General features: G+C 44.2%; 1 protein-coding gene across 2 annotated transcripts in view; it reads left to right on the top strand.

The window, feature by feature from the left end:
• The window catches only part of ice2 (interactor of little elongator complex ELL subunit 2), a 91,781-nt gene that overhangs the window by 55,871 nt on the left and 13,994 nt on the right, over nucleotides 1–21,916 (top strand). For both annotated transcript variants that reach the window (XM_048520685.1, XM_048520686.1), the window contains one exon: nucleotides 13,391–13,475. In XM_048520685.1, the coding sequence (XP_048376642.1) occupies nucleotides 13,391–13,475 (85 nt within the window). The remainder of the gene's footprint in view (nucleotides 1–13,390; nucleotides 13,476–21,916) is intronic.

Raw genomic sequence — 21,916 nt, 5'->3', positions numbered from 1 at the left:
AAACTCTCCTGTACACTTTGGACAAAAACTGATCCATCCGATGCACTAGAGTTATAACATTTCCAGTCAATGTTCGGGAAGTTAAAGTCTCCCATAATGACCACCCTGTTCCTTTCACTCCTGCCAAGAATAGTTTTGCAAATCCTCTCCTCCACATCCCTGGAACTTTGCAGGGGCCTATAAAAAAACTCCCAGCAGTGTTACCTCTCCTCTCCTGTTTCTGACTTCAGCCCATACCACCTCAGTAGACGAGTCCTCATCAAAAGTTCTTTCAGCCACCGTTATACTATCCTTGACTAACAAAGCCAAACCTCCCCCTCTTTTACCACCTTCCCTGACCTTAATGAAAGATCTAAACCCTGGAACCTGCAACATCCATTCTCAACCCTGCTCTATCCATGTCTCTGAAATGGCCACAACATCAAAGCCCCAGGTACCGATCCAAGCTGCAAGCTCACCCACCTTATTCCGGATACTCCTGGCATTAAAGTAGACACACTTCAATCCAGCTTCCTGTCTGCCAGCACACTCCTGTGACAGTGAGGTCCTGTCCATGTCCTCCCTACGCTCATCCTCCTGTGTACTAGAACTACACCTCAGTTTCCCATTCCCCTTCTGAGCTAGTTTAAATCCACCCGAATAGCACTAGCAAATTTCCCACCCAGGATATTCGTGCCCCTCTGGTTCATCCTGTTTGTACAGGTCCCACCTTCTCCCAGAATGAGCCCCAATTGTCCATGTACCTGAAGCCCTCCCTCCTGCACCATCCCTGCAGCCACTAGTTCAACTGAAATCTCTCCCTGTTCTTTGCCTCGCTATCACGTGGCACGGGTAACAACCCAGAGATAACCACTCTGTTTGTTCTAGCTCTCAGCCTCCACCCTAGCTCCCTGAAATCCTGCCTGACATCCCTGTCCCTCTTCCTACCTATGTCGGCGGTGCCTATGTGGACCATGACTTGGGGCTGGTCACCCTCCCCCTTCAGGACCCCAAAGACACGATCCGAGACATCACAGACCCTGGCATCTGAGAGGCAACACACCAATCGTGAGTCTCTTTTGTTCCCGGCAAACCTTCTATCAGTCCCTCTAACTATTGAGTCCCCAGTGACCCAGTCCCCACTCTCTTCCAACCGCCCCCCCCCCCCCCCCCCCCCCCCGGCTTCCCTTCTGTGCAAGAGGGACAGACTCTGTGCCAGAGACCTGCTTGCTCCTGGTATGTCATTCCCCCCAACAACAGTATCCAAAACGGTATACTTGTTTTTCAGGGGAATGACCACAGGGGATCCCTGCACTGACTGCTTTTTCCCCCTTCTAACAGTTACCCAGCTTTCTTCACGCTTAAGAGTAACTACTTCCCTATAACTCTTGTCTATCACTAACCCTGCCTCCCGAATGAGTTAGTACAGATGAGTTAGACTGAAGGGTCTGTTTCCATGCCGTATGATTCTGTAACTGTTTTGATAGATTTATTTTCGGCAGAAGTAGAAAGTGATAATGATCAACTCGTTGTTATCTCTGTCCCAAGAAGTATAAACCTGCGTGTGTACTTCGATTAGTAGTGGGCTTATTCACAGACAGTAGCGTTGCGTGTCTCTACATCCTAACCACTGCAATCCATGGTCCCAGCAGCCTCTCGTATGTTTTAAGATATTTTCTAAGCAACCTGCTCACAGCTGTGACACAAGTGGGACTTGAACCCAGACCTCCTAGTCCAGGTGTAGGGAAGCTACCACTGTACCACAGGAGGACCCTTTATATGTTCTTTGATTTTTCTTTTTGTTTAACCTATTTTTCTAATCAACCTGTTCAGAGATGTTATTACACACCACGTGGAACAGGTGGGACTTGAATCTGACCCTCCCGGTTCAGAGGCAGGGACACTATCGCTACAGCTCAAGATGAACTTATATGTGCTTTAAGTACTTATTTAACATGCCCTTCTCCTGTGTGTGTTAACACCATAACTAGCACATGACTGAAATTGTGCCTCAGTCCACCATCCTATCAATTTTCTATCTGGATTTTTCTGCCTCCCTTTCACATTTATTCATTAACAGAATGAGGCTAAACAGCGTTTATTACCCATCCCTTATTGCCCAGAGGGCAGCTAAGAGCCGACTATATTGCTGCGGGTCTGGACCAGGTAAGGATGGCAGTTTCCTTCTCTAAAGGACATTAGTGAACGAAACCCAGTAGGTTTTTTTCCTGACAATCAACAATGGAATTCAGTCATCATTAGATTGTTAATTCCAGATATTTATTGAATTCCAATTCACCATTTGCTGCGGCCGATTCGAACCTGGGTCCCCAGAACACTATCTGAGTCTCTGGATTAACAGACTAGTAACAATACCACCAAGCCATTGCCTCCCCTCTTTGCTAGGCCATTCCTTGTCACTAGGCCAACTCCCTGCCTACCCGCTTGTGTTTCAGTGAATTCACACCCTTTGCAAATCGAGGGTGGAAAATAGTGTGCTGAAGAGTGTAAAAACAGAAAATCCCAGCTTGCTGAATTGCACTGTGATGCCTTGGGCTTTGTGGAGAAGGGGCAGAGCTGAAAGATGGCAGTTGACTGACCAGATGCCAATTCTTGTTATGAGTCAGCTGCTGGTCTAGCTGCTTTCAGCCTTAATTAGAGCGTATCTGGAATGGTGTGTGTGGTTCAGGGCTCCATACTGTGAAGGTTATGTAGAAGTACTGGAGAACGTGCCACGAAGTCTGAAGATGATCGCAGTTTAGACAAACTGCAGCTTACCAACAAGGCTGAGAAGGCTTTTGTTTCTGTGGAGACCGAGGGGAGTGGCATAATAGAGGTCTTAAAAATACTGAAGGATTTAACTGAAAAAATGCTTCAACTTATGGGAGGAAGCCAAAACCAAAAGCAAAGGCATGCATCTGGATAATGCTGATGCATGTGTAGACAGGGTGGTTAAGATGGTGTTTAGCACACTTGCCTTCATTGCTCAGTCCTTTGAGTATAGGAGTTGGGACGTTATGTTGAGGTTGTACAGGACATGGGTGAGGCCTCTTCTGGAGCACTGTGTCCTGTTCCGGTTCAGTTATAGGAAAAATATTATTAAGCTGGAGAGGGCTCACCAGGATGTTGCCAGGACTGGACGGTTTGAGTTGTAAGAAGAGACTGGACAGGCTGTGAGCTTTTTTCACTGGAGGGTAGGAGGTTGAGGGGTGACTTTTATAAAGTTTTATAAAACCATGAGGGATATCGATAAGGTGAATAGCTGGTGTCTTTTCCATGAGATGGGGCATTTCAAGACTAGGGGTGTATATTTTTAAAGTGAGAGGAGAAAGAAGTAAAGACGTGGGGCAACTTTTTACACAGACAATGTGTGGAAAGAACTTCAAAAGGAAGTGGTGGATGCAGGTTCAATTACGATGTTTAAATGGTATTTGGATAAGTATGTGAATAGGAAAGGTTAGGAGGGATATGTGCCCAGTGCAGGCAGGTGGGACTATTTAGGTTGAGATTATGCTCATTGTGGACTTGAGGGGTCTGTTTCCGTGCTGTGTGACTCTGTGTACAGATGAATTAAGAAGGCTAAGGCTGTTCAACTCTCGAGCCTGCTCCATCATTCAGTGCAGTTCACGGTAAATCTGATTGTGATGCTAAATCTGCTTTCCACTCTTTGACTCCCTTGTTAGTCAACAAACTTTCTGCCTTAAAAATATTCTAACCCTGCCTCTACTGCTTTCCATACAAGAGAGTTACACAGACTCACAAAGAGAATTTTAAAATATTTTTAAACTGTGTTACCTTGTCTCTCCCATTCTTCTCCATCCACCCTGACAAATCTCCTCATGATTCTATCAGTTTGAATAAGAACGGATTTCAATCATTGTCAGTGATTATGATCTTAATCTTCAAAGGATGGCCTGATGGTATTATTGCCAGATTACCAATCTGGGTAATGTTCTGGGGATCTGGATTCAAATCCTGCTGCTGCAGATTGTGGAATTTGAATACTGTAATGATCTGGAATTAAAAGTCTAAAGCTGACTTGTTAATAATGGATAACACAGTGTGGAGCTGGATGAACACAGCAGGCCAGGCAGCGTTAGAGGATCAGGAAAGGTTATGTTTTGGGTCGGGACCCTTCTTCTGAAGAAACCTGACCTTACCTGCTCTGACTCCAGCATCAGCAGTTCCTGTTATCTTGTTAATAATGGAGTTATTTTAGAGGCAGAGATATGATTCATAGAATCCCCATGGTGTGGAAGTAGGTCATTTGGCCCATCAAGTCCACACCAACCCACTAAAGAGCATCCCACCCAAACCCACTCTGCTGTCCTGTCCCTGCATTTCCCATGGCTAACCCACCGAACCTGCACATTCCTGGATACTATGAGCAATGGCCAACCCAACTAACCCACACATCGTTAGACTAAGAGAGTAAACCGGAGCACCCGGAGGAAACCCACTTAAACACGGGGTGAATGTGCAAACTCCACACAGACAGCCACCCGAGGGTGTAATCAAACCCGGGTCCCTGACGCTGAGAGACAGTAATGCTAACCACTGAGACACTGTACCACCCGAGAAATTAGGGGGTTGGTCCCAGATTTGAACCCAGGGCCTCTTGCATGTCTGCAATGTACAAGTCTCTAAACGAGAATCAACGAGCCATTGTGGAGAGCCAGATGGAGATAAAGTTGAGACCGTTGAAGATGGTAGTTAATCCTGGCCTTTTCATTGTGGTCAGCAGTTTGGTGAGGGTAGGCTCGAGGGAGTAGAATGTGAATTCAACAGGGCAAAGTTGGCAGCAGTGACTCCTGTTCCTAAATCGCTGTCTCTGCTGACTCCCGAAGGTGTCAAGTTGTGATTCTCCCTGATGCCTGTTGGCACTTCCTACCAAAGAGAGCATTGAAGATGAGCAGCAGAAACTAACTGAGCATTCTGTAGCAAGGGGAGAAAATGATGAGTAAGGCAATATATCCTTTTAATTATTGCTATTCACTGTGGACTCCGTAGCGACTGTTTTGTTGGTTTGTTTGTTTCCATAGTAACGTGTGGAATACCTGTACGTACCTGTCCTTAAACGTGTGCAATATATTCACTTCAGGTGATTGTTGTGAGGTAGGAATTAGCCAAGAATAAGTTCCTCTTTGTGAATGTTGTCAACATGTGTGTAATATCAAGGAAGCATAAGAGGAGGGAGATTTTGCTATTATCATCATAGAAGCTATCACAGAATCCCTACAGTGTGGGAACAGGCCCTTCAGCCCAACAAGTCCACACTGACCCATACAGCATCTCATCCAGACCAATCCCTGAACACCACTACGGGCAATTTCCAATGGCCAATCCCCATAACCTGCACATCTTTGGACTGTGGGAGGAAACTGGAGAACCCGAGGAAACCCACGCAGTCACGGGGAGAACGTGCAAACTCCAAACAGACAGTCACCCGAGGGCAGAATCGAACCCGGGTCTCTGGAGCTGTGTGGTAGAAGTGCTAACCACTGATACAACAGGGATAATGGGAACTGCAGATGCTGGAGAATCCGAAATAACAAAAGTGTGGAGCTGGATGAACACAGCAGGCCAAGCAGCTTCTTAGGAGCACAAAAGCTGATGCTTCGGGCTTAGACCCTTCATCAGAAAAGTGCCAATCACTGTGCCACTGTGCTGCCCCTTGTAACCATACAAGGCACTAGTCAGACTACAACAGGAATACTGTGAACAGTTTTAGGCCTCTTACCTAAGGAAAGATATTATTTTCTGGCAGTCCAGATAAGATTCCCTAGGCTGATACCCGGAATGGAGGTACTGTCTTCTGTGGAGAGATTGAGTAGTTTGTGCCTGTACTCATTGGAATACTGAAGAATGAGTGTCAACTTTGTTGAAATGCACCAAGATTCACGGGAAGTTGGCAGGACAGATGTAGAAAGACTGTTTTCCCTTGTAGAGAATCTAACGCCAGAAGTTGCAATCTCAGGATGCACGTTTAAGTCAGAAATATGGAGGAATTTCTTCTCTCGGAAAGTAGTGTATCTGTGGAATTCAGAGGGCTGCCAAGGATGGATCACTAAGTATATTCAAGGCTTAATGGGTAAGGCAATCAAACATATGGGGAAAAGGAGTTAGATTATCAGATCAGCCATTATCTCATTGGCAGAACAGACTGGATGGGCTGAATTGGAATAAGGTTCTATTATCGCATGTACTCAAGTATAGGAATACACGAGTACAGTGAAAAGTGTACGGAATCACCATTCTCCAGCGCTATCTTGTTTACAAAACCAGAATTTTTTTTAAAAATAGCAGAAACTGCTCCAATGACTTATGGTCCTATCTGATCCCTTCCCAAACTCAGGTCTGTTAAGATACAGAGATGCAGACTGTTGGGATGGGCTTCAAGATCAGGATTTAAGCAAGCTTTTGGCTGCAGGGTGAGAATGCAGATATGTAGTTAGGAGCTATTTATTCAAACCAAAATAGGTGAAAACAGTTTGCTTCTTGTCTTGTGTTTTGGCATTTTGGCAAAGTGAATCTGTTCATAACTTTACTGCTTGCATTCGGTGAAGCACAGCAGAACAAAAGCTCATGCCAGGCCACATGTCAGTTCATCTGCAGAGCAGTTGGAAGAGGCACATGTGCAAAAGACAGGAATGTCCAGTTCTAAATACATGTTGTTACAGTAGTTTACATGATAACAGTAGACGATGAGGTAACACCTATAAATTTGAACAGTTCACTGTGTGTATGGGAGTGGCTGCCATATCTGACAGACGAAATTAAAAATCCTAAACTTTTAAGTTATTTTTGCAAGTTCAGCATTTGTAACAGAGACTTTAGATTTACTTTTGCTCTAGTCCTTGGTATTCTGCCAATGATTTACTTTATTTGACTGAGCTGCTCTTATTCGTAGAAACCCTACAGTGTGGAGGCGGGCCAGCGAACCAATCGAGATCATACATTGCACAAATAAAAACTGAAAGAACTGCGGATGCTGTAAATCAGGAACAAAAATAAAGTTGCTGGAAAAGCCCAGTAGGTCTGGCAGCATCTATGAGGGGAAAAACAGAGTTAACGTTTCAAGCCTGGTGACCCTTCCTCAGAACTGATGAGATATACTGACCCTCTGAAGGGAACTCTCCACTGCCTGTAAACCCTGCATTTCCCATGGCTAAGCCAACTAGTCAGCACGTCCCTAGACGTTATGGGCAAGTTAGTTAAATTGGATCATCATTTTCATTTTGGCTGCAAGGTGTGTTTATCTGTGTAACTGACTTTTTGTTGCCAAGGAGCTGACCTTCAGAATCAGTCGATAACTGGTGAATCTGTTATATAAAGATATTTGTCCTGTTTGCAAATGGACAGTAGAATCTGCTGATTTTTGTGAAACATAGGTGACTGAAATATTGAAAACTTTCTGTGTTATGCCTTCAACCCAAACTGACTGACCCACAAACAATGAAATTAGCAGCAATGGCCTAGAGAGTAATTGGAACAGCATGCTTGGAGTTACAAGTGGACCCAGAGAACTTTGTAGGAATTGTCTGGAGAATTGCCTCTGCATCTGGAGCCCTTTTATAAAAATGCATTTAAAGCTGGAGAATTAGGTGGGTTTGTTTAGTTAATAATTATCCACTGAAAGTTAAGCACTTAAAAACTTAGTGTAATAAACCAAAGAACTGTGGGCATTGGAGATCTGAAACAAAAGACAGAAATTGCTGGAGAAGCTCACTAGGTCTAGCAGCATCTATAGAGAGAAAGCAGGGCTAACATCTCAGCTTGATCGTTCTTCAGGACTGAAGTTCTTTTCGAAAGGCGGAACCTTAACCCTGTTTCTCTCTGCACAGATGCCAAATCTCCAGCAATTTTGGTTCTTGTACGGTTTTAGAAACCTAATATTCGCATGAAACTGACACTCCACATCCTGATCACTTCCACCCCACAGAGGAGTATCACCCACCCATCACCACCACCTGCTCTAACACATCTGGCCCTCCAAACTGTCCTAAACACTGCACTTACGTGGCACCTTACCCACCTGGCACTTTGATCCTTTATCTACCTGGCACCTATCCCTAGACTGGCTTTTCAATTTGAGAAAGAAATAGAACTCAGCAGAAACAGTCATATGACCTAAAAAGTGTTGCTGCTGATATCCTGATGCTCGATGCAGGTCTGGTGATGGTCCGTTACCACATTGGAGAGTTTTTAAATCAGCCATTTCCAGGATGAGAGACGAGTGATCCTAGAGGCTGCAAAGTAAACTTGCAAAGATGAGATCCAGGCTTTGCAGATGCACATGGAGACCATGTTACCTGATCTTAAAGTTCAGCACAATGAAAAACTCAGAAGCAACATTAACCTGGAAGCTGATGACAAGTGATCTGAATATTTGCGCTATCCCATTTTGCTCCATTGAATGAATTAACTTCGTGGGACTATTGTTGCCAATTACTTCAGGAAGCAATGAGTTTTAAAAGAAACTCAGAGTCTTCATTTTGTTTGTATTTACTGGAAGAACTTTGAAGATTTTTGTCCCGCAGCTCCACTTATTTTTGATAGAGACAGCATCTGGCTGTGCTATTGGATATTAAACTCTCGGAACATGGGCCTTTGACTGTCATGAAAAGGAATGTGGTTAGATTTTTCCCAGCTGCCCCACTGCAGGGGACCTGTGTTACTTTCAGGTATGTTTCACATTTCTGAAGGTGCCAGAATCAGACTTCCTGGTCAGAAATATGGAGTTCGGAAGTAAACCTGGGCAGAATGGAATCCAATTTGACCGCTGCTCCTCTGAATTATCCAACTCAATATTTCAGTTTTGGTAGCTTATTACTTGCGTGTGAATAGTTATCCAGCAGTATTTGGACTAGTTAAATCTTCATTGTTTAGAAATAATGAAAAGTAGTAATTTTATAAAAAGTCGCGCAATAGAATGGCGAATAATACAGAATTAGGAAATGGGAGTAAGCTGGGTTATATCTTGTGAATAGGTCAACTCAAGACTAATAAAATACAAACAAAGTCCTTGACACACTTGGCAGATCTGGTAGCACCTGTGGATAGAGAAACAATGTTAATGGTTCAAGTTAGACAGATGACATTTATAATTCTTGTGCATGATTCACTGAAGGTGGCATCCCAGGCTGAAAAAGGTGTGAAGAAGACTTATAGGCTCCTTGGGGTTTATAAATAAAGGCACAGAGTACAGAAGCAACAAAAGTTTTGCTTTCTTTATGACGGAATGAGGCTAAGCAGAATTTATTGCCCAGAGGGCAGGTAAAAGTCAGCCACGTTGCTGTGGGTCTGGGAGTCACATGTGGGCCAGACCAGGTAAGGATTGCAGTTTCCGTCCCTAAGGCCATTAGTGAACCAGATGGGTTTTTTCCCCCAACAGTCGACAATGGATTCACAGTCATCATTTGATTCTTAATTTATTGATTTCAAATTCCACCATCTGCCAGGGCAGGATTCGAACCCATGTCTCCAGAATGTTATCTGGGCCTCTGGAGTAACAGTCCAGTGATAATACCACTAGGCCATCGCCTCCCCATGTGGTGCGTCCCACAAATCATTGGTCAGACCACATTTAGCGTATTGTATTCCGTTCCAGGCATCTCACTTAAGGAAGGATGTCAAAGCCTTTGAGGGAGTGCAAAGTAGATTTGCTGGAGTGATACCAGGAGTGAAGGATTTTAGATACAAGGAGAGATTAGAAAAATCGGGTTTGTTTTCCTTGGAGCATTGAGCATTAAGAGGCGACCTTACTGAGTGTTCAAAATTTAACAGGGTAAAGAAGGATATTTTGTTTCCACTAGTTGACATGTCAGTAACTAGGGGCCCTAATTTCAAGATCGTCAGCAAAAGAGTTAGAGTAAGATGAGGAGAAACTTCCTCACTTAGAGTAGTTAGCATTTAGAATGCCTGTGAGAGTAGGGGAGGGTGATTTCATAGGTTTTAACAGAGAGCTGGATGTATATTTGAAAGTGATGAATTTAGACGGTTATGGAGATAGAGAGCTGGAGAGTGAGATGAGCTGGGTAACTCTTTTGGGAGCTGGTACAGATACGAAGGGTCGAATGGCCTCCTTTTGGACCATAAATTCTGTGATTCAAGTGAGAACCTGGCTATTGAGAATTCAAACAAAGCGCAAAAGGAAATACAAGAGGTAAAGAGCGAGCATGTGTAAGCCTGACCGAATGGAGTCAAAAACGTAAGCAGGGCTCTTGTAGCACAGTGGTAGTGTCAGACCTTTGAGCTAGGAAATCTGGGTTCAAGTCCCACCTGCTCCATAACATTTCTAAACAGTTTAATGAAAGTAGCAGTAAATTGTAAAATGGTAGTGGGAGGAGAAGTGGGACTGATGGGAGTGCATGGACACCTGAGACATGACAAAATCTGCTGTCTTCATCCAGGATGATGAGCTGACTGTTAACACCCTTGAAAACGGTCTAACACTCGAACAGATGTATCAAACTGTTTTAGAAAAATCAAATAAGGGTAAAACTGGACTGATCACTCACTACCAAACTATCACTGGAAATGACATAGGCGCACCTCGCTCGGTTAACCCTGCAAATTGCTCCTTATTTAAGCAGGTGAAAATTTGTGCCTAAATTAGGAGAGCTGTCCCACAATCTGATTTAGTTGCATGTGCCCAATCCACTTGGCAACAAATTATTACCAGACTCCATCTCCCATTGGGAATTGTTGTGTCCCAGTGGCAGGATAGACCTACCAGAAGTGGTGGCATGTGATGACAACCAGTCAGGAGGGCATCCTCAACATTGTCTCCAAACTCTGTGATGTCTATGATCAAGGTCAAACAATTAACCAGGAAACTTCCTATCGTGAACCATCTACTACCTCCCACTACTGATGAGTCAGCACTCTTGCATGGTGAGCACAACTTGGAAGAAGCTTTAAGGATACAGAGAGCACAGATGCTGTCTGTTTAGGGAACTCGACTGAGTGGGTTCATATAACCATTACTAACTGAGCTGACCAAGACTGAAGGATATATCTTCGAACTGGCAAGCGAAGGACAAAAAAAAACCTGATTGACCACATGCTCAGCACTCTACCTGATGCAGATATATTTATTCATGACAATATTGGCAGGAGTGACCCATGCGTCGTTCTTGTAAAGACAAAGTCAGGTCTTTGCAATGATCGATGTTGTGTGGTAGTTATCACCGTTTCATATGGGATGGACTTGAAAGTGATCAGCTTAGAATTGGGCACCTTGAAGCACTTTGAGCCATCGGCTGAATTATTTTCAACCACACACTGTAACGTTAAGGCTCATCATGCCCTTCAGTCTACCATCCATTCGGGAATCAGCCATGGTTTGAGGTGGTGAGGATCAGACAGCATGCAAGGAGAAGCATCAAGAGTACCCACAAATGGTGTGTTTGGGTTTTCATTGCAGCATAAGAGACTGTAAATAGGCTATCCCCACAAAACTGGCCAAACCTTTGGGGTGAAATAGCTATTGGGAGTTTCAGCTAATTACACTTTGTTTCTGAACCTTTGCAGAGGTTTCAAAAATTAATTTAAACATTTGGAGGCCAGAATACTAAGAGAGACAAACGCTTTGTGAGCTTTTTTTGTAAAGTACAATGAATGCTAACTTTTCTATATTAATTTAACTGGCAAAATTTGAGTTATTTTTGGTTATTTAAAATTGGGTTACTCTCGGGCAGTGGACTAGACACTGATTTAATCCTTTTCTTTTGTGATGGCTCAGTGGCTAGCACTGCTGCCTCACAGAACCAGCGGCATGGGTTCGATTCCAGCCTCGGGCGACTGTCTGTGCGGAGTTTGCACATTCTCCCCGTGTCTGCGTGGGTTTCGTCCTGGTGCTACAGATTCCTCCCACAGTCCAAAGATGTGCCAGTTAGCTTGATTGGACATGCCAAATTGCCCCGTAGTATCCACGATTGTGCGGACTAGGTGGATTGGCCGTGGAAAATGCAGGGTTACAGGGATAGAGTGGGGAGTGTGTGTCTGAGTGGGATGCTGTTCAGAAGGTCAATGTGGACTCAATGGGATGAATGGCCTGCTTCCACACATTGTGGGGATTCTATGATTCTCTGCTGCTGCTGTTAGCTTTATTGACCAAATTGGACCAAGTTGCCATTATTCAATACATCAAAGAATAAGGAAGAATTCTTAATTTTCTTTTTAACCTCTCAACTTCACAAACTCACGACTGGTTCAGGCCTTTGTGATAAGCTAAAGAGCTGGATCTGAAATTTTGTACAAAAAGAATACATTTCACAAAATAGGTACAATTCTGCCTGAATTGTGATTGCAACCGAAGCAGAAACTCCTATACATAGATATGCTTTGGCATGGGTCTGTGTGGAACTGCGTTTCAGGTTCAGCGATAAACTAAACACCTGATAAAGTAGGATCTGACTGATCTCAAGGAATTATTTTACTAAAACATTAGGAATTCTGATTACCCTGGTTAACATTGCCTCTGCTGCTTATGGGCTCTTGCAAAATGATTGCAATAATTGCCATTATAGCAGTAACTGTACTACACATAACTTCATTACATGAAGTTAAGGGCTGTCTCTGTCATCATCTCGCCTCAGCTGAGGCATGGCAATCCTCATGTTAAAGCACCATCACTCATCTGCAAGGGCTTAAAGTGAGATCAGAAAGATTTTTTTTTAAGAAAGGGGCCTAAGGGACAACTTTTTCACACAGAGGGTGATGTGTGTATGGAATGAGCTGCCAGAGGAAGTGGTGGAGGCTGGTACAATTACAACATTTAAAAGGCATCTGGATGGGTATATGACAAGGTAGGGTTTAGAGGGATGTGGGCCAAATGCTGGAAAATGAGACTAGGTCAGATATCTGGTCAGTGCAGGAGAGTTGGACCAAAGGGGGTCTGTTTCCATGCTCTATGACTGTATGACAACTTCATTCTCATGTCTCTCACCTTTGCTAACCATGGGCTTCCTCGTTGGTCACAAATCTATCTAATTTAGCGTTGAATACATCCAGTGACCCAGCAGTTTCTCTGTTAGGATGCTTGCAAATGGGACTGGATTAATTTAGGACATCGGTTGGTATGGACGAGTTAAACCGAAAGGTCTCTCTCCATGCTCTACATCTCTCTGACTGTAATGAGAGAGCAACCTTATTGCCCATTAGGACTATCGCAACTTTACCTTACTTCCACTTCCATTAACTGTAACGCACTTTGACGTCCCGAAACTCACTCTCTGTCACATTCTGGTTAATCTGCAGATTCCAATTTTGTTTTTAGAAACTGTGTTTTGATGAGCCTGAACAGAGAGACTCCATTCCAGCAAACGCTGAAACTCAAAGGTTACGTTTGACATCGTCTCGTTGTTGGATTCTTCAGAAGTTCAACCATTTGTTTTTTAATCCACAGGTCACATTGATGTCTTCACATCAAAGTTGATTTTAATTGACCAGTTTCCGGCAATCTCCGTGGCAGAAAAACTTGGATCCTTCAAGTGAGTGATTTTTCTGGTGTTCCAGGGTTTTATTTTTAAAATGTGTTGGTTGTTGCCTGGTATGTTTCCTACAGCTTTCTATCTGTCTCTCATGTTAGGCTTCAGCCCCTCACATTGCACCAACGCACCTTTAACCCCACCAGCCTGATTTTGATTGGGTCAGTGATGCTTCTACTTGCAGTGCTAAAAACTCTGTAGGAATGCAAGTTTTGGTCTTCTCCTTGGTTTCTTTGCAGCTTTTAATGTGGAACAGAATGTTGCCCTCAAATTCTGTCCTCAGTTAGTCAGCTGAAAATGATTCTTGCTTCTATGCCTATAATTCCGATTAGGTACAGGAGCAGCCCTCTCAGCTGCCTATTTAGTTGGACCTAGATTGACTTGCATCTCGACTGGATTTATCGACCTTTGCAAATTATCCCTTCACACCACACGTCATCCAAAAAAAGTATTGATTTTGGTCTTGAAAGCTATAATTGCCCCAGAGAGAATTCCAGATTTCCACTCACCTTGATGTGAAAAATGTCTTCTAATTTCACTCCTGGATGGAAAATTAATTAATGGTAAATTATATTCCCTCATTCTTGATTTGCCCATCAAAATAAATGGCCTCTCTATCTACCTAACTCCTGCTTCACATGTCAGACAATTCCCCGACTTCCAAAACTCAAGGGAATGCAAACTAAGTAAATGCAAACATTCTTCATAATTCACAATTAACCCATCTCTGCCCTGGTTCTGGATTCACGACAGTGGTACCAAGGCTTTGTAGCCAGAGCAGTGTGTGCTAACTTTTAACCCATCGCCTTTACATGCAAACCCAACAACCATCCTACGCCCCTACTCTTCCTTAACCACCAGTGATGCCTGTTTTTGCTCAAATGCTGTTTCTACATATAATACGAACCCTGAGCAGCCTTTCTGTGTCCCTGTCTCTCTCACTTCTACTGCCACGCTGCAATCAGAATGCTGCTTCGACAACAATCTGAAATGTCCTGAGGCTTCCATTAGTCAAACACTGGGGGGAAATAAAGGTGTTGTTGCCACCTTTGTTCCATGCACCCTACCATCAACATTTCCGCCCATTCTCTCAGCTCAGTCTGACGAGGCCCTGTTCCAGATTAGACCCAGAGAGATAGTAGGAACTGCAGATGCTGGCGAAGCTGAGATAACAAGGTGTGGAGCTGGATGAACACAGCAGGCCAAGCAGCATCAGAGGAGCAGGAAGGCTGACGTTTCGGGCCTAGACCCTTCTTCCGAAATTCACGATTTCAGGCCCAAAATGTCAGCCTTCCTGCTCCTCTGATGCTGCTTGGCCTGCTGTGTTCATCCAGCTCTACACCTTGTTATCCCAGATTGGACATAGCCGTTTTAATCTCTGCATCTCTGCTGGCCTGGACTTTATGGTTATTGAACCTGCATTGAGACCTGACCTTCCAATGACTTGGATTTAAAATTCTCACTGGTGTGCTTAAATTCCTCCCTATGCCTTGTCTGTCCTTATCTCCAGAACATATTTTAAATTCATTTTTGGGATGGAAAGAGGGTGTCGCTAGGCAGCATTTATTGCCCATCCCGAATTGCCCAGAGGGCAGTTAAAAGTCAACCACATTGCTATGGGCCTGGAGTCAGATGTAGGCCAGACCAGGTAAGGATGGTAGTTTCCATCCCTAAAGAGTATTAGTGAACCAGATGGGTTTTTCCAACAATCAGCAATGAATTCGTGGATCAATGGATCAGAATTCCAGATTTTTCTTTTATTGAATTTAAATTCCACCATCTGCTGCAGTGGGATTTGAACCCAGGTCCCCAGAACATTACCTGGATTTCTGGATTATCAGACCAGTGAAAATACCAACAGTTCATCATCTCCTCCCACTGCGCCCACACCCCCTCCATAAGTTTGTAGGACTAGAGAAGGTTATGGTGATAGTGGATGATGAAGCTGTAAAGGGATTTCATCAGGAGGTTGAGAATTTTAAATTTTCTGACTTGCCTTCGCCCTAGTTTTCTGGCATTTCTTTCAGTCTCCTTGTGTCTCCCCACATTTCCTATAAGCCCTCAAGTTCTCAAATCTCATTTTGTTATTCAAATTTGACTTTAATTCTGTTTTGGTCCCTTTTTTAGGAGGCATCTAAAGTCGTGAATACGTTGTACCATAATCCAATCTATTCAGAACCTAAAGATTCAAATTCAAACACATTACTAAAAGTTTGTTTAGATAGAAATGAGAAATTCAGCATAAGTGACATTTTGCGATGATATATCTACAGTGGGAGAGAGTGCTGCAGTAATCTCAAGGGTGGCAGTTATGATCTTATAATGATCATTAACATTTCTCAATCAGCGAAATGAAGTTGATTATGGAGAACTGCTTATTGGAAGTTACACTGCCAGAAATGTATATAACATTGATGGGAAAGGACACATAGGACTGAAGATGTTACGCTTCAGTTGTATTGAAACAAGATTGCTGAATTTGCTGGAAAAGTTCAGCAGGTCTGGCAGCACCTGTGGAGAGAAATCAGAGTTAATGATTCAGGTCCAGTGACCTATCCTCAGAACTGATTGATTGTATGGAAACTAGGTGAGGCTGCTCCTGGGATATTGTGTACAGTTTTGGTTCCCTCACCAAAGATAGAGGAGACTTGTCATAGTGTAGCGGAGGCTCACGAAGATGGATTTCCAGAATGTTTGGACTTTCCCATGAGGTGAGAGGAAGAAAATGGAGTCTGCATCCTCAGGTAGAGAAGAGGGAGAAGGGCTGTAGAAACTCAATCATTAAATATGTGTTACAAAATTGTTTTAGAGTACTTGTGGATTAGCCAGGAAGTTAGAATTTGGTGTTTGTAAAATGCTAGGGGAAAAGATTGCGTGGCCCAATCAAAAGATGATGAGCTCTTTCTATGCTAAGAGATTTAAATAGATATCCGTGAGCAGCAGCTTGAAAGTTCTCAAGTGCACAGAGAATGCCCAAATTGAAACATTTGGGTCAAAGGCTGCACAGTTAACAGGCCAAGCAGCAGTTTTATTTTAACAAGACAACAGAGATTAGAATTTAGCCAATCAATTTGAACCAGGCACTTAAACACTAAAAATCTATCAAATTTACATCTGATGGTTTTGACAACACAGGACCAATCCTATTGTAAAAAATATTGATATGTCATCAAGGGTATAAAAAGAAGGGGGCAGTTGCACAAAGGAGGACAGTTAACTGCTGTCCATCAGAGTTAACATCTCTCTGCTCTCAAGCAAGAACTGCTGGCTCACACAGACTGCTCTGTGCCTTAGAGAAAGCACCATCTAAAGAGCAAAGGTTCCCATGGCACAACTAGCTAACCTTCCTGACAGAAGGATCAACGGAGAAAGGCACAGAGCATTTCAGAAGAAATGTAACCCGGCTGCAATTTTTATCTTATTAGTGGGACTTATATTTATTGGAACATCGCACCTTTAGAATCTTGTTTTATTTCGAAATAGTTAGAAGGGGGTTTATGCGGTTTGTTAATAGTTTAGTTAATTTGTTCATTGTTTGAGTTAGATTAATAAATTGCTACATGTTGATTCGAAAGTCAATGTCAGGGAATTATTTTATTTGACCACTAGAAGTTGCTGAAAGGCAGATTACACCATTTTTCACATTTTTTACAGATTATAGGATGAGGTGTCACTCTTTGGGTGTTTTGGTTTTAGTTCTCAGAGGGGGATCAGCCTCCACTTTATGATCAAGAAGGAGATCAACAGGGGCAGAACATTAGCTCAGTGGGTAGCACTGCCGCCTCACAGTGCCAGGGACCTGGGTTCGACTCCACCCTTGGGTGATTGTCCATGTGGGGTTTGTACATTCTCCCTGTGTCTGTGTGATTTTCCTCCGAGTGCTCCAGTTTCCTCCCGCAGTCCTAAGATATGCAGGCTAGGTGGATTGGACATGGGAAATGCAGGATGACAGGGATGGGGACAACTTGGGTGGGGTGATCTTTGGAGGATTGATATGGACTCGATAGGCTGAATGGCCTGTTCCATACTGTGGCATTCTATGAATAGATTTCTATAAGTAACAACATAAAGGGGCATAGAGAGTCTGAACAGAAATTTGAGGCAGATCGGTGCATCTCGTAACTTGTTGCACCGTGACCCCATTTCAAGGTTTGCAAATTGTCGCAGCTGGTCATTGAGAACTCTCTGTTGGTTGTGATGTGACAACGAGGGCAGGAGTCTGTTCGACGTGGAGCACTGCTGTTATAGCTCAGTCAGAGATCCATCGCGGTGTGAGTTTGGGACCCCAAGGTTTCAGATCAAGACCCCAGTTTGGGAATCCCTGAAGTAGGTGATTGACTGTGATCTCAGTCGGGTTTGAGGAGCTACTCCTGCCCCTACCATTCAATGTAGGAAGCTAGCAAAATTCTGTTAACCCGTTACTTATAATGTTATGGAATCAGAGAGATCTACAGTACAGCATAAGTCCCTTCAGCCCATTGAGTCTGTGCCAGCCAAAAACAACCATTTAACTATTCTAATCACATTTTCCAGCACTTGGCCCATTGCCAAGGTATCACAAGTACACCTCAAAATATATCTTCAATGTTATGAAGGTTTCTGCCTCTTCCCACCTTTTAAAGGCAGTGATTCCCACCATCCTCTGGGTGAAAATGTTTTTCCTCACCTCTCCTGTAAATCTATGCCCCCGGTCATTGATTCCCGCCCCCCCCCCCCACCAATAAAGAGAAAATGTTCCTTCCTGCTTACCCTACTTTTGCCCATCATAATTTTCTACATCGCAATCAAGCCACCTGTTAATGTCCTCTGCTCTTTTTAAAAAAAACACCCCAGTCTATCTGATCTGTCTTCATAATTTAAACTCTCCAGCCCAGGTAACATTTGGGTGAAACCCCTCCTCTGCAGCCTTTCTGATACAGTCACATCTATCCTACTGGTTTCCACACCTGGGTGCAGCAGTGTATTGACAATGGCACTGAGAACTGTAGACTCTGAAGGGACCCAGCAGGCCACTTGGGTCTGTAAGATTGCTAAAGTAATGTCTTTGTCATGGTAACACTTGGGTGTGTTTGAAGGCTTTTTACATATACCGTACAGTAATTCAATGTATTGCTGGTGGCTGCTATGTTGCTACATGCCACACAATGCTGTACGATTATGTCACGTTCTGCTATCTAAATCATAAAAGCCCAACAGTGCAGGAAGAGGCCATTCAGCCCATCGAGCCTGCACCTGCCCTCCAAAGAGCATACCACACAAACCCAGACCCCACTCCAACCCTGTAACCCCACATTTCCCATGGCTAATTTACTTAACCTGCACATTCCTGCAAACTATGAGCAATTCAGCACGGCCAGTCCACCTAACCTGCACATCTTAGGACTGTGCGAGGAAACCGGAGCACCGCGAGGAAACCCACGCAGATATGAGAAGAATGTGCAAACTCCACTCAGACTGTCACCCGAGGGTGGAATCAAACCTGGGTTCCTGGCACTGTGAGGGTCAGTGCTAACCACTGATCCACCAGTAAGGTTATTGAACCTGATCCTGGAGTAAGCACAGCTCAGCAGGTAGTATAATTTACAGCTGGAGCCCTTTTGTAGAATCCCTGCAGAATTTCCTGAGACTTACTAAGAATTCTGGAGGAAGTCAGTGGACGAAGCCTTCTCAGAGGGACAAAAGGAGAAGTTTCTGGAAACGCTCACCAGGTCTGGCAGCATCTGTAGAGAGAAATCAGAGTTTTGGGTCAAGTGACCCTTCCTCAAACTCTTGGAGAGAGGAGCAAAACTTCTTCAGGGTGGGTGTGCCTAGAAGAAATGTGACCTTATTTAAGTTTACCAGGCTAGTAAGTAGAATAGTGAAGACAAACTCCAAACACTGCTTCAGCTTGAATTGTGCTGGTGGGATAAAGAACGTGTTTGGGCTGGTTCAAGACTGAGTGGAAGCTAACAATTATGTCAGAATGTATTAACTGCATAGTGATCCAGGTTCAGACTGTGGAGAAATCCACACCTGTGTGTAAGGATCTACAGCTTTTCTGGGTGGATGACTGTCTATATTTCTGTTTTGATTGATTGACTGTCATGTGTACTGAAATACAGTGACAAGTTTTATTTACAAGCGGTGCAGGCAGGTCACAGCAAGCCAAAGAATTACAGATCAAAAAGGCTTGGAGGCATACAGGTTACATTGCTGGTTGTGCTGTTTGAAGTAGAATCCATTCAGCATTTGGATAACGGCCAGAAGGAAGCTGTTCCTCAACCTGCTTGTGTCCATGTGTTTAGGTTCTGTCTGATGGTAGAGGTTGCAGGAGATCGTTATTGGGGGCAATGGGTCTTTGATGGTGTTGGCAGCCTTTCTGCAGCAATGAGCTGTGTAAGTAGAGTCCATGGATGGAAGGTTAGTTTCTGTGATGGTCTGGGGTGTGCACACCACCCTCTGTAGCTTCTTACTGTCCTGGACAGAGCAGTTTCTGTACCAAGCCGTTATGCACCTGGACAGTGTGCTTTCTATAGAGCATGTGTAGAAGTTGGTGAGCGTGCTTATGGACATGGCAAACTTCCTGAGCTGTCTGAGGAAGAAGAGGCATTGTTGTGCCTTCTTGACCATTGGATCTACGGCGGACGCCCAGGACAGGTTGTCAGTTATCGTCACTCCGAGGAACTTGACGCTGTCACCCTCTCAACCTCAGTTCCATTGATGTAGATGGTGGTGTGTTCTCCTCCTTTCCTTCTGAAGTCAATGATCGTTCTTTAGTTTTGCTGACATTGAAAGATTGTTTTCATTGCACCACATCACCAGCCCAACTACCTCCCTTCTGTGTTTTGATTCATTGTTGTTAGATACCCACACCACTACAGTGGTGTCGTCAATGAACTTGCAGATGGTATTTGTTTGGAATTTGGCCACAGTCGTAGGTGTACAGGGAGTACATAGGGGACTGCGGACACACCCTTGGGGGGCTCCAGTGTTGAGTGTTACTGTTGAGGGGGTGCAGTTACCCATCCTCACTGATTGCAATCTCTGGGCCAGAAAGCTGGGGATCCAGTAGCAGAGGGTGAAGCCGAGGCCAAGGTCAGAGAGTTTTGAGATCAGTCTGGAGGGGATAATGGTGTTGAAGGCGGAGCTGTAGTCAATGAGCGGGAGTCTGATGTAGGTGTCTTTGTGGTCCAGATGTTCCAGGGAAGAATGCAGGGATAGAGATGTGGCATCCTCCGTGGATCTGTTACATTGGTGGGCAGACTGTAGGGGAGCGAAGCAGGTTGGGAGCTGACGTGGGCCATTTCCAGCCTTGAGGCACTTCATGACTGTTGAGGTCAGAGCTATTGGGTGGTAGTCATTAAGGCACACTGTGTGTGTTTTCTCGGGTATGGGGATGATGGTGGTCTTCTTGAAGCAGGTGGGGATTTCTGTTTGCAGGAGGGAGAGGTTGAAGATGGCGGTGAATACCTCTGCCAGCTGGTCCACACAGGATCTGAGTGCTCATCCAGGAACATCGTCTGGGCCTCATTTTCCTTGGGTTGACTCCCAGGAAGACGGATCTGACTTTTGGAAGTGGTGGCAGAGGGAATAGATGTGTCTGGGGCTATCGGGGCTGGTGTTACCACAACAGTGGTATTTCGGTCAAACCGAGCATAAAAAGCATTGAGCATATCAGGGAGGGACGTGTCATTGTCCACTGTCTTACACTGTTTCATTTTGTATCCTACAATATCATTTAGGCCTTGCCGTAAATGGCAGGAGTCTGTCTGGTAGGTCTGGGCTTCTAAATTGGTCCGAAACTGCCCCTTGGCCTCCCTGATGGCTTTGCAGAGTTCATGCTTCATTTTCTATATTAGTCTGGGTCACCTGACTTTGAATGCTGGTGCGAGCGTTATTGCTGGCTCAGTGTTAACACTGATCTTGAGGCATTCCTAACTTTGTGGCAGCCGCTGTTAACAATAAGAGTTGTAGATGCTTTACGGCACAAAGCTGCTACTTTCCTCCTGGTAATAGCAACCTTTGCACTTTAGTAAATGTAGAGAATAAAGTGTTGAAATAAGTCTTTCATGCTTTCAGAAGTTGCTGTTTCACATTGCATAGTATAAGAACACAATCTTTGCAGAGATAGTAGGAACTGCAGATGCTGGAGAATCTGAGAAAACAAGATGTAGAGCTGGATAAACACAGCAGGCCAAGCAGCATCGGAGGAGCAGGAAAGCTGACGTTTCGGGCCGAGACCCTTCTTCTGAAGAAGGGTGTAGGCCTGAAACGTCAGCTTTCCTGCTCCTCCGATGCTTCTTGGCCTGCTGTGTTTATCCAGCTCTACACCTTGTTATCTCACAATCTTTGCACTTTTGGAGAAGGATGTGCACGATCCTACACATGTCACACAAACTAGATTGTGAGGCATGCATGCACAGGCTCACAAAGTCTTTCAGCTTGTAGCTGCTTCCATCCATTTC

This window comes from Stegostoma tigrinum, chromosome 36 (genome assembly GCF_030684315.1).
Source record: "Stegostoma tigrinum isolate sSteTig4 chromosome 36, sSteTig4.hap1, whole genome shotgun sequence".
Taxonomy (NCBI): Eukaryota; Metazoa; Chordata; class Chondrichthyes; order Orectolobiformes; family Stegostomatidae; genus Stegostoma; species Stegostoma tigrinum.
The sequence above is the reverse complement of the archived record's forward strand: the minus strand, read 5'-3'. Positions and strand labels throughout refer to the sequence as shown.